Raw genomic sequence first — 13,345 nt, 5'->3', positions numbered from 1 at the left:
TCTGTCTGTCTGTCTGTCTGTCTATCATCTATCTATCTATCTATCTATCTATCTATCTGTTTGTCTATCTATCTATCTATCTGTCTGTCTATCTATATATCTATCTATCTTGTTACACTTGTATTATCTTTAAGGCAAAAATTGCAAATTAAAAAAAAAAAATTGGGAAAAATAAATAAATTGATATGTATATATAAATATAATTGTAAGTGGTCTGGGCATTAGAGCACTTTATGGATATTCTCAAGGTAATTTTATTTTATTTTTTTACAGTTTTTCTCAATTGCTTTGGCACATTTTTCGAAACAATCTTAACATTCTCTAAACTGTGAGTGCAAATGTCACAACGGTTTGCTGGAACTTCAGAACTTTATTGCATGTCTGCAAAATGTAGTTACTCACCCAAAACATTTCATTCATGCTTCAAAACCTAGTTATCGTGTCAGTAATTTGGCCAAGGCCACCAAAATATAACGTATTTTTGTCATCGTGTGAGCCACACTGGTCAAAATGTTTAGTTGTTTTTTCACCATGACAGTCAACCATGGAAATGAAGGTTTTATAAAAATTCTGATATTTGTTGAGAAGAGTCAATAGTACATAGAAAAAAAAAAAAGTATATGAACATTTGTATTTATGCAGTACGTTTATTTTTGTACGAATGCATTACATACAAGTGAAATCTTGCTTGTCCAATTACTGTACATTTCATATTTCTTATGTTACCACAAATACACAAAAATACCAAATAATTACAACAAATAAGTAATAATAATACAATTATTCTTGGTGGACATCCTGTCGCTCTTGTTGGTCAGGCCAAAGATTTTACAGTTTTTCGATCTGAATTTATTGTTTCGGGAAAAAAAGTTTCATTCGAGAATTGAGCCAAAGCAATTGAGAAAAACTGTAAAGTTATTTTTATCGTTTTTGCCCATGGGATGGGCAAAATATCAATCAATAATAATCAAGTAGATGTGTACTGTATGAGAACTGCTCATGTTGTCAGCTGGGTACCTAAAAGCTATTTTATAAACATATTCATCTCTCACTTCACATCTTATGCTTTCATCCATTATGTTATGTCTGCAATTATCTAAACATATAAATATGAGGTTTGAGTCCTTCCTTTCATAATCTCTTGCACAAAGAGAGTTTAGTTACAAAACAGATGAAGATGAATGCCGAACGAAGTCTGAAGTCACAACATAAAGAAACAAGGTTCACCCCTTGATGAAATAGTTTACAGAAACAAAAACCACGTTCTCCTGAGAGAGCAACAAATGATCGGACCAGGCCAGCCATTTATTTAAATCAATCTATTTTCCATTTCTTTATTTGTATGTTTAATCCTTTGAGGAGAGCAGACGCTGAGCTAAACAAATTATTTTTAGAGTCGAATCGTTCCAGTGTGTGTAGAAACTTGAGCGCTGCTCTTCACATTAAGAGTTGCTTAAAGCGCTTGTTTGATTTGGTGATTTTGTGCCTTATGATTCATTTTAATCTAGCGAGGCGATATGGCCGAGCGTTTTGAGTGATGAGATGTTTCTGCCGGTTTGATGTTGATCACCATCTGGCACGCCAACCAGAAACAGCCATGCCAACATCTGCCAGCTGTGCAAAACTACACTTTCTTTCATAAAACACAACATTTTCAAAGATTTTCTTTCTCTCTTTGTGAAAAACATCCGAACTTTCTCATTTGCTTTTTGGCTTTGTTCACAGTGTGCAACAGTGACAAGCAAACGTTTAGGAACCAATGTGACATGCTGACGTGAGAAATGACAGCAGCTTCTGATTGGTCTTTGTCTTTCGGGTTTTACGCAGACGCAGGGAACATGTGTTCAATTTACAAGTTCACTTCAAGCGTCACCCTGCTGCTGTCCAGTAGCTATTAGACCTGATACCATCAGAAGAGCTTTTTATAGAGGCCATCTGAAAAAAAAAAACACAAGTTACTGACGATTAGAAATATGAAACAGGTGCCTTTTGCATTTTAAGAAAGGTTTCTTGAGCTGAATGAAAACATATTGACAGCTTTTCAGTTTCATTTGAAAATACAAATTTCGTGCGCATGGTCATAAAACTACTGCATGCTAGAAAGCAAATGTAATGCTGATAACAATCTACACTCACATTTTTTGGGATTGCCCAAAGATTCAAGAATTTTGGAAAAATGTTAAAAAAGAAATAGACAAAATACTAGAGGTAGAAATACCTCTAGATCCAGTGGTGTGTTTATTGGGAGCATTGCCTAAAAAAATGTACAGTGAAGAAAAAAGATATCTAAAAAAAATGATAACAGTACATCTGATTTTTTGCAAAGGTGAAAAAGTATTACAAATTATTTAGATATTTGTCATTTACGATTGGTCAACTAATGTATAATATAACTTGCTCTTGGGATTTGATGTACAAATGTTTCCTCTGCAAAGAAAAAAATATGACAGTTTTTTTTTGTTTAAATTCAGTTTAAATTTGTTCTCCCTCATTTTCTAAGGGGTTTGAATGTTGAGGATGGGGATGTTATGTAAAAATATAAAAAATCATAAAAATAAAAAAAAGACCATTCCCTTTTGACAAATAAAAGAAAACATAAAATAATTGGAGAAAAGCATTTTATGTGTTTTAGAAGTTCACTTTCTGAAAATATTATGTCATTATGCTTTAAAAAAAAACTTTTATATATTTTTTTAAATAATTATTGATTTAATAATTTTTAAATATGTTTATGTATATTTTAATCATATTTTATATGATGGGGAAATATAATGGTAAAAATGTTGATGCACAAATTTGGGGCCTACATTGTATTATATATACATTTATCTCATTTTATACTTAAAATATCAATATCAATTTAATTGTAATATCATTTTTATTTACTTTTTTATATACATTTTAAAATGTTATACATACATGCATACATACATATACGCACACACATATAATTATTTTAAAGAGTGATTTTATATAGTAATATATAATATCATGTATTTAATAATTTAATAAATGAATAAATATATAATGTATAATAAATAATACACATTATATTATATTATATTTATTATATTATATACAAAGCAAAACAAAACAAAGTCATAAAAGTATTTTCTTTTCTTGATTTTTTTTGTGTGTCTTTTTCACTTCCTGAAAATATGATGTCATTATTAATTTTTTTTTATTTTTTTTATGTATGAAACACGCGAAACATGAGTATTAAAATGTTGATGCTCAAATTTGCGGCAAGAATTGTATCATATGTATCTTGTACTTAAAATATCACTATATATAGTGCTTTTGTCCATATAGGATGACATTTTTTATATTCGTCACTCAGAGACATTAATCAGTCCTGTCACATTATCGCCAGATTTATCCCAGAATCATAACCATCAGTCCACGTATCATTAATCAATTCAGCGCATCTGTGTGAATCTTCAGACAACACGGCTGAAATGAACGTTTTGAACACAGGGCTTCATTCACGCAAACTGATTGAGCTTTCCTTGTTCCATACATTAGCTTTATGTCAGCTTTTTAAATGCATCTCAAATGTCCACTGTCAGAGGTTCATTCTTTTCAGAATAAACATCAGCGTACATCCACAAACAAATTTCTCATCCTCTCTCAAAACAAAGGACAGAGAGAGGTCAAGACCTGCGCTATTGTCCACAAACATGCAACAATAGTCTATAGCATGCAGTAGAAAAGGACTTCACACTATTCATTTGGAAAACATCTATTCTGAATGAACTAAAATGACTTTTCATTTTGCAATGCATGAACCACTTTGAAATGAAATAGGTTTGCAATGACATTACAGAAAGAATATATAAAGTTTTAGTTTCCCAGTGTTCCCATCTCTTTTTTTTCATGAGTTTTCCAATCATTTTTGTGGATTTTTAAATATTTTTGTTGCATTTATGACATTATGTTTTATAGTTTGCACTCACAAAACAGCACTTTCTAAGAATAACTAGAAATATATATGGTAGTTAATGCCACATGCACTGTAATGTTTTATATTGAAAGTTCAATTTTCAAATGAAAATAGCAACATTTTATAAAGTATGCAAACGGCACAGATGCAGATATTATAACAATCTATCGGTAAACACACCTTGTCCTCTGTTTCTCGCTCCCACCGCGGTCAGCGGATTGAAGAATGTTCTGAAAGACCGGGAAGAGTCAAAGTCTGACGCCGTTTTCATATGAAATTTTATGCACTCTTAAAAATAAAAATTTCAAAAGGTTTTTTGTGTGTGTGGTGATGCCATAGAAGAACCATTTTTGGTTCCCCAAAGAACCTTTCAGTGAACATTTCTTAAAATAACCATTTTTTACCATCTTTTGTGGAATAGAAAGTTTCCACAGAAGTTAACGGTTCTTCATGGAATCATCAAAGCCAGTAAAGAACCTTCAGTTTTAAGAGTGAAGGTTCTTTATATGCATCTATAGCTCCTTTAACATCCATGGAACGTTTCCATTGGACAAAGTTTCTTTATAGTGGAAAAAGGTGTATTAGATGATTAAAATGTTCTTAACAATAAGCAAAAAATAACTCTTTTTTTGAGAACTCTTTACCGAAAGGTTCTTCGGGGAACCAAAAAAAAAAAAAAAGGTTCTTCTCTGGCATTGCTGTTTTTATTGTTCTTTTTACATTTTAAGATTGCAAGAATCTTTCCTTCCCACACAAGACTGTTAAAATGTTTCTTTTAACTGTTCGCTGATTCTTTGGGAACCCAAGATGATTCTTCTGTGACATTGCTGTGAAAACTCTCTTTTGGAATCTTTATTTTTAAAAGTATATGGCATCATATGAACTTAAAAGGTTCTCAAATAGTGTCATAAAATAGCTTAAAAAGGAAATTCATGTTCTGCTATGGAACTTGAGAAATTTTTAGTGGAAAAGGGTGTGGTAGATCATTAAAATGTTCTTCACACTATAAGAAAACAGTGTTTTTTTAATAACTATTCACTGAAAGTTTTTCTTCTATGGCTACTTTTACGAGTGAATGTCTGCATTAAGGTGTTCCAACACTGCTAAGTTAAGCGTCCGGATTCCTGTAAGACGGGTGAGTCACAGCGCCTGCTTTAACCTCAGCCCTCAGTCGGTTTTAATGGATACAACACTTACATGTCTGGATTGGGGAAATGGATTGAAAATATTCTTTCTTCCTGTTCTCCTAAGTCACCGAGGCCCTCCATTAAGTTTAGAGGCATCAATCTCCTCCGGTGTAAGGCATATACGCGGTGGACAGTGAGACGGGTGGGGGGTGATGGCCTATCTTCTTTTGAGAAAAGCTATAAATTCTTTCGCACCCTCAAAGCACTTGCCGTTCTCACATTGCCTTATGAAAAAAGGGGGCGGGGGGAAGCGGGGGTTAAAAAATCTCTGTCCATTCTGAGCTGGGAAATTTGCAAAACCATAGCTGTCCATCGCAGAACAAGATGTGCCAATTGGTGCGTGCTTTAACAGCAGTTACTGACACATCTGATGTACTGAGATTATCCAGTGAAAAGCAGCGCATAATGCACGTTGTTAGCTCTTAAAGGCTGGTTGTGTGCATTAAATAAGATAGAAGCCCGGCCATTTGCATGAAAAGCAAAGTGAAGAATTTATAAGCAAATTAATCTGACTTCACTGTTCAGTGTCTGTAAACAGAGCAAATGACTCATGCGCCACCTTATCCAAAAATCATCTATGAGACATCCTGACTAAAACCGTCAGACCTAAACAAAAGACCACTGTCCAGCAGTTATTTTTATGTCCAGTAAGTGACACTATTAAAAAAATATTAAAGCTTTTGATACACTGTGTCTAGATATTTTGGTCATAGAAACCCTTAAAATCATAAAAAAAAAACATAATACAACATACAGTATGTTGAGTATTTCCATTAAAAACTACAAAAATTGTATTATGTATTTTTTATTTTTATTTTTTTTAAAGACCACTGACCAGCAGCATCCAGAAAGTGACATCATTAAAAAAAAATATTGAAGCTTTTGGTACATTGTGCATTAAGATATTTTGGTCATAGCAACCATTACAATCATAAAAATAAAAAAAACTGAAACATAATACAACGTATATATAAAGTCTAAAAGTGTAAAGTCTGTACGTATATAAATGTTTCCATTAAAAACTTCAAACAAACAAACAAACCAGATGCAGATAATTAAAAAATATATATTATGGGTTAGTTAAAAAAAATTTGTGAATAACTGAAAACAATACAATAGGATATATATATATATATATATATATATGGTTCTTCTATGGCAAAATATATATATTATATATATTTTTTTGATAAATATATATATATATATACACACACACACACACACACACACACACACATGCAAATGCAAAATATTCTTTCTTAACTAATATAGCCATATATCCATGTGTTTTGAAATAAGGTAAGACAATTGCTTTACATACCGCATTTGAATGAACTAAACAACTGCAGTTTTTTTCCTCATTTCTTCTTTAACATTTGCATATATTTACTTGTCTGCTCTTCATTCATACATTACACATATGAGTACAATGTGACAGGCAGGTCTTTGTGTTTAATGTGATGGGTTAATGTCAGTTGCAATTTCCATATTTAAATCACAGAGTGAAGAAGAAGCACGCACAGATTTGTCTTTATGTACACTGAAAAATACATTGTTATGTTAACATAACATGATATGTTAACATCTTAATGCATTACCAAGTATAAAAGGACAAGTTTTTCATTTTATTCCAAATATAAGATACAGTATTGTAAAAACTGAAAATACAATTAGACATTTCATGATTTAATAACACATTTAAAATATATAATAAGGTATAAATTCATAAAGTGAGACACAAATACCTAGATAAAATATGTAAAATAATAATACAATATAATATTATCATTCAGATATCAAGATCCATAAAACAGTTGTATAGGAAAAAAATTGTAATAATAAAATTGTGATAATGTTTTACAAAAAAATTACAGTTTTTGTTTCTCCCCGCCTGCTCACTTGCTTCCCTCCCTCCCTCCCTTTCTCTCCCTCTCTCTCTCTCTCTCTCTCTCTCTCTCACACACACATCTCCTCCCCCTTTCTCTCGACTCTGCATTTCTCATCAATGAAGCCTCATTTGAATAATGCGCGAGCACTTTGGACCGGAGCCAATCAGCTGTCAGAAGAGCATGATAAATCGCAATGCATTATTGATAATAATAATTACTTTGACATGCGCATTTCTACTCGAGGGGCTAATTTCTCCCAACCTGGAGAATTTCTAAAGGAGAGGTACTAAATAGTCTTACTATTCGCTCCTGATGGTTGTAGGTTACCATGTCGCGGCGCAAGCAATCCAAACCACAGCATATCAATTCAGACGAGCCCGCTTCGACAGAAAATGGTAAGTTTGAGGGTCGAAAACTTTATTTATAATTGTGTGCTCGTGTACTGTAGGTTATACGTTTAATTTCATACCTGAATCATGAATTCTGCGTCAATGGGTTCACGACCCTTGATGTCCAGGTACGTTAATGTGGTTTTATAAACCGCTAAATCAACCAAAAAGTTGTTTTCTACATCAAATTCGTTACAAATGCGCTGAAACTTCGGTGACTGCTTATCGCGACAATTTCACCAACTGAGTTGAAGAAACACGGTCGTTTGCTCTATTTTTGTTTTGTTTGTTGGTTAAGTGTTTAGCTGCTAATCTGTTTACATTTTTACGATTTACGAAGTCTGTTTATCGGCTTTTTTACGTTTGTCGAGTTTCCTCACGTATTTAGTGTTAGATTTTACGTTAATTCAAAACTATAATAAAGTTATTTTTAAGGTGTGAGAGGAAAGATTTACCCATTGAACGTAATTATTATTATTATTATTATTATTATTATTTTTTTACGTTTGTCGAGTTTCCTCACGTATTTAGTGTTAGATTTTACGTTAATTCAAAACTATAATAAAGTTATTTTTAAGGTGTGAGAGGAAAGATTTACCCATTGAACGTAATTATTATTATTATTATTATTATTATTATTATTATTGTTATTATTTCGTTAAATGTGTTTTTGCGTCAATCAGTTGGATCACTGGCTGATAAATGTACACTTATGTTCCAGATTATGCTTGTGTGTTAATATTTGATGTGGCGTACTGGTATCACTGACCATTATTAAACAAAGGTGCTCAACAGGTCGGCATGAAATGTGAGTCGCGAACAAGCTTGACCACAAAGCAATAAATCCCCCACAGTTTCTTTTGGTCGCATATGGAGATGTGGATGGGGGGATGGAAATGAAGTTGCGTGTAACAGGGGTGTAAATGTAAACTACATGACTCTTATCCACGACATACTGAAATGTGGTTATTCGTAAAGATGGTATAGATGTGTTTGGTTATATATGTACTGAGGGTTGGGGTTTGTTTGTCTTGTTTCCTTAAAGTTGGCTTTAATTTCAGTCAGCTGGGTTATAAAATGTTGCATGTGGAATTCCCTCTCAGTTAAGGTACAATCAGTGTGTAACTGAAGGTATCGGTAAAGATGCATTGTATCCCTTGTACATTGATCAAACGCCCCCTTGTGGTGAGCTGAATAGCTCGCAGGGGTTACAATGTATCCCTGACTAACCCTAAACACATGGTTGAAACATGATTAATTTCTGGCGCATTTTGTTTGTTTTAATCAAATCCTTTTAGCTTTTTTGTATCTCCACTGCCTTTTTAAAAATGTAACATTCAATCAAGTGTACCAGTTTTTGAAAGTGAATTTAGTGTATATATATATATCTATCTATCTATCTATCTATCTATCTCTCTCTCCATCCTTGTTTGCTTTGTCTCAAATGGAGGTGCTTTTTGGTTGTCTGCTAGCTCTGAGAACAATGCAACTTCTGTTTTCTTACTATTCAAGTTGTCTAGTGAACAATTAACATGTCCAGTTTCACTGTCAGAATGTTAACAGGTGGTCTTTCCCATTCATAAGAGATGATGAAATTTGCATTTAACAGTGGCCCTGTTAAAACGGCCTTCCTAATGGTGCTGCAGCTTAATTTGATTTGCTTTGCATTTTCTGCAATTAGAAAGACCAACTGACTGCTTTACACTCTTATCAGCATTTTTTTTTTAATTCATCTTTAGGACTGCCGAACAACAATGAACACCAGTTAAGCATATGCTGTGTTATGAGCCATGTGTTTTTTATTTTATTGTAGAGGAACATGGGAACGGATGGAGGAAGTTTATATTTGATATGCAATTTGTCTTTTTGTATTGGTAAATTTATTTCTAGTACAATTTGGGTTTTATTTATTTTTGAACATGCTGCCCTCATCTGGTGGGACTGAAGACTAGCTGAAGAGCTGTAAATGTGGCTTCTTACAAAAGCAGCTTGAGTTTATGTAACCTGTGGTCTATGCGAATTAAAACCCAAATATGCCACTTAATTCATGATTTCAGAACATAAGTCCCAAGTAAAATTAAACTACCTCTGTAAATTTTTAATTGGCTTTTGTTTAAAAAATGACTTTATGCCTTGTTTCAACAGTGAGTACTGATAACATTATATTTATCTAGAATTTGTTCCATATTTACAGCATATTATCCTTTGGTCTTGAATAATAAGTAATCTCTCGAACTCTCTCTTTGCTGCAGGGATCTTGCACAACGGTCAAGGTGAGGCGGATGGCAATGAGGCTAAGAGACGACGATCAGAGGAGACGAGGGTTTGCGACAAATGTTGCGCCGAGTTCTTCGATGAGGCAGAGTTTCTCGAACATGAGAGAAATTGCACTAGGAGTCAGCAGGTGGTGATCATGAAAGATGGCGATGGGAATGAAGTGCCCTCCGAGTTCTCCCAGCATTCTCCAGGTGATTTCCTGGGTGATAATGGGGATCAGTCAACCAGTAATTCCCATTCAAAGCACAGTGCAGATTCTGAGGAGATGGAAGGAGAGCTCATGCTGAACCAGAATGACCCCTCAAATCAAGATCAAGATGTGCCTGGTAGTTCAGATGTGGGGTACATGGTATCTTCCAAATTGCAAGACTCTAATGTGACTCTTGAGTCCATGGCTGCTACTAAAGTTGCTGTAACGCAACACTCATCCAGTTCGTCCAATCAGAAGTCTCCACCCCCACAACCACACCAAGATGCCCTTCTTGCAATCCCAGTGATCCTGGAACAGCTGGTCAGTCTCCAGCAGCAGCAACTGCAGCAGATCCAGCTAACTGAGCAGATACGCCTCCAAGTGGCCATGATGACACCTCAGAGTTTCCACTCCACACTGGGTGCCGCTGTGGATCCACTGAAAGCACTGGGTGCGCATCTATCACAGCAGCTTTCGGCCGCAGCTGCCCTCATTGGCAAACGGCCGGGCTCCCAGAACTTGTCCTTGGAAGCCTTAAAACAAGCAAAGCTACCTCAATCAGCCACCATCCCCACATCCCTCGCCGGAGGTTTGGGCTCAGTGCCCTTAAAAGCAGACTTAAAAGGACTCCCCGATTTAGCTAGTCGACTTCCAGCGCTCCTTCCTCAATCTCCAGGGGTCATGAGATTGCAGAGTCCCTTTAATACACTTGCAGCAAGCATGGATCCCTCTAAAAAGGCAAAAAATAAGATCCCTGCCGTGTCGGAGTCCAAAAATGGTTCTGGTGAACATATGTTCAAGCACAAATGCAAGTTCTGTGGGAAGACATTTGGAAATGACAGCGCTCTCCAAATCCACTTGCGCTCACACACTGGCGAAAGGCCCTTTAAATGTAACATCTGCGGAAACCGTTTCACAACCAAAGGAAACCTCAAAGTGCATTTCCAGAGGCACAAAGAAAAATACCCACACATTAAGATGAATCCACATCCTGTACCAGAACACCTGGACAACATGCCGACAAACAATGGCATCCCTTATGGCATGTCTGTGCCCATAGATGAGAACAATTTTGATGACACCAACCCAGTGCTGGGGCTTCCCTCAACAGGTCTCCATCCACCAATGCTTCAAGGATTCAAGCCCTCATATGATGTTCCAGTAGGTGGGGACCTCTACTCCCAGAGGCCTTCTTCATCTGGCAGCGACGGTGCATCCATTTCTTCTGGCATGTTCGGTCAGGAGATGGCGGGACTGGATCAAAGCAAAGATTCCTCGGATGCGCTGGCTGGATTGCACCACATAAACGGTAACAGTCTACTTGGCGAAAATGGCTCTGGTACTGCAAAACTTCAGCAGATGGTGGATTGCTTGGAGACGAAGACAAATGACCCTAATGAATGTGTTATTTGCCATAGAGTGCTGAGCTGCCAAAGTTCCCTCAAAATGCATTACCGCACACACACCGGTGAGCGACCGTATAAATGCAAAATTTGTGGCAGGGCTTTCTCCACCAAGGGCAACCTTAAAGCTCATTATGGCGTTCACAGGGCCAACACTCCCCTTAAGATGCAACACTCGTGCCCGATTTGTCATAAGAAGTTCACCAATGCCGTCGTCCTCCAGCAGCATATACGTATGCACATGGGCGGCCAGATTCCCAACACCCCTCTGCCAGAGAATCAGCTTGAAAGTCCTGAAGCACTGGATGCTAGCATGGCTGAGGATAAGAACATTGACTCCACTGGCCATGAAGAGAGTATGGAAGAGCAAGACTTGGATTTGGACAATCAAGAGAAGCTGAACAACTCTACAGAGCCCCAGCCTGGCGCCAAAGAAGATCAGACTTTCCAAGGTCCACCTTCTATGTTTACAGGCATCGCCGCCCTGGAGAACCACATGAAGAGCCTCACCTCTGCACTGAACCTGCAACGACAAAGCAGCACTGCTTCAGAGAGCGATAGCGGGCTGAAAGATTCTCCTTCAGGGTCTGGAGAAATGGATTACAAGAACGGCCGCAGTCCGGCTGTGTCAGATTCCATGTCCTTTCACTCTTTGTCCCCTATAGATGGTCCCCTGAGTAATGGACAGTCAAAATCACCAGAATCCACAAACCCAGACGATGGACTCCAATCCAGACCAGACTCTGATGCACCTCAAGATTTTAGCGAAAACAGTGGAGCACTGGACTTGACGTCAAGTTTTACTCCGAAACCAATCAAAGAGGAGCCAGGCCCGTCCTTCTTCAATGGCGAATATGGTATGTTTAATTTCAATATCCTAAACATCACACTGACATTTTCCTCTTGATGTTTTACCTACAAGTTTTGTTCTTCTTTCTTAGGTTCTAGTCAGTTACCATTCATGAGGGTGCCTCCAAGTCTGGTCAAACTGGAGATGCAGATTCCTCCTGAGACACCCATGGGTGCTCACGGCCTGTACAGCTCCCAGCTGCCCCAAGGAGCTGCCACTTCTCCTGCTACTTCTAGTGCTCCTCGTCGCTCCACCAAGCAACATCTCTGCAACTCCTGTGGGAAGAACTTTTCTTCTGCCAGCGCCCTGCAAATCCATGAACGTACACACACGGGCGAGAAGCCGTTTGCTTGCACAATTTGTGGCAGGGCTTTCACAACAAAGGGAAACCTTAAGGTCAAGATGTCTTTTCGACTTTGGATTTTGTTAGTGAATTGATTGAAAGTCAAATATCTTGTGTATACTGCAATAAGTCTTACCGACTCTTGTTTCCCGTTTTACAGGTGCATGTTGGGACCCACATGTGGAATAACACCACAAGGCGAGGTCAGCGGCTCTCGTTGGATAACCCAATGGCTTTGATGGCCATGGGTGCCGAGTCCCAGATGAAACCAGACATGCTGCCACTCCCAAAGGATTTGATTCCCCCACCGATTAATTTCGACCCGTCGATGTGGAACCAGTATGCCGCTGCCTTCACAAATGGGCTGACCATGAAGACCAATGAGATTTCGGTCATCCAAAATGGTGGCATCCCTCTCCCAGGAAGTCTCGCTGGAGGACCTTTATTGGGTTCTACTGGGGGAATAACCAAGATGGAGACCTCTCAGATGGGCATCCCTGGCACAATTGCAGAAATGGAAAAGAACGGTTCTGACAGCATAGCAAAGTTTCCACATTTTATGGAGGAGGGTAAAGTGAATTAGACTCTAAAAGGACTACAGATGTTCCCAATCAACGGTCTGCATTGTGCTAATGAGCCTGCTGAAATGTTAGGAACTGGGCTATTTATTAGTTGGTACAATCAATTCATACATGTAACATTGCTTTTAAGAAGTTGCAAATTTACATACCCTTGTTAAATTAGCCTATACCCTAAAATGGGCCATGCCTTCCTTATTGGACCCTTACATGCTATTGATTTCTTTAGTTGAATCTGATCTAACTACTGTAGTTTTTTTTTTTTTTTTTTTTTTTTTTGTTTTTCTCTTTTT

The 13,345-nt window shown here is 37.0% G+C and overlaps 1 protein-coding gene across 1 annotated transcript; it reads left to right on the top strand.

Annotated features, from left to right (window-relative positions):
• Nucleotides 1-7,254: 7,254 nt before the first annotated feature.
• On the top strand, nucleotides 7,255-13,313 carry sall4 (spalt-like transcription factor 4). The gene is made up of 4 exons (XM_016454745.1): nucleotides 7,255-7,417; nucleotides 9,664-12,138; nucleotides 12,223-12,527; nucleotides 12,635-13,313. Exons 1-4 carry the CDS (start codon nucleotides 7,351-7,353, stop codon nucleotides 13,055-13,057), a joined length of 3,270 nt encoding a protein of 1,089 aa, XP_016310231.1. The 5' UTR covers nucleotides 7,255-7,350; the 3' UTR covers nucleotides 13,058-13,313.
• The last annotated feature ends 32 nt before the right edge of the window (nucleotides 13,314-13,345 follow it).

Source organism: Sinocyclocheilus anshuiensis, unplaced genomic scaffold (genome assembly GCF_001515605.1).
Source record: "Sinocyclocheilus anshuiensis isolate Anshui unplaced genomic scaffold, SAMN03320099.WGS_v1.1 scaffold67, whole genome shotgun sequence".
Classification (NCBI taxonomy): Eukaryota; Metazoa; Chordata; class Actinopteri; order Cypriniformes; family Cyprinidae; genus Sinocyclocheilus; species Sinocyclocheilus anshuiensis.
The sequence above is the reverse complement of the archived record's forward strand: the minus strand, read 5'-3'. Positions and strand labels throughout refer to the sequence as shown.

Coding starts and splice junctions, on each gene's coding strand:
- sall4 (XM_016454745.1), top strand. CDS start 7,351: ATGTCGCGGCGCAAGCAATCCAAACCACAGCATATCAATTCAGACGAG. Junction 12,139..12,222: donor CTTCTTCAATGGCGAATATG/GTATGTTTAATT, acceptor CTTCTTTCTTAG/GTTCTAGTCAGTTACCATTC. Junction 12,528..12,634: donor CAACAAAGGGAAACCTTAAG/GTCAAGATGTCT, acceptor CCCGTTTTACAG/GTGCATGTTGGGACCCACAT.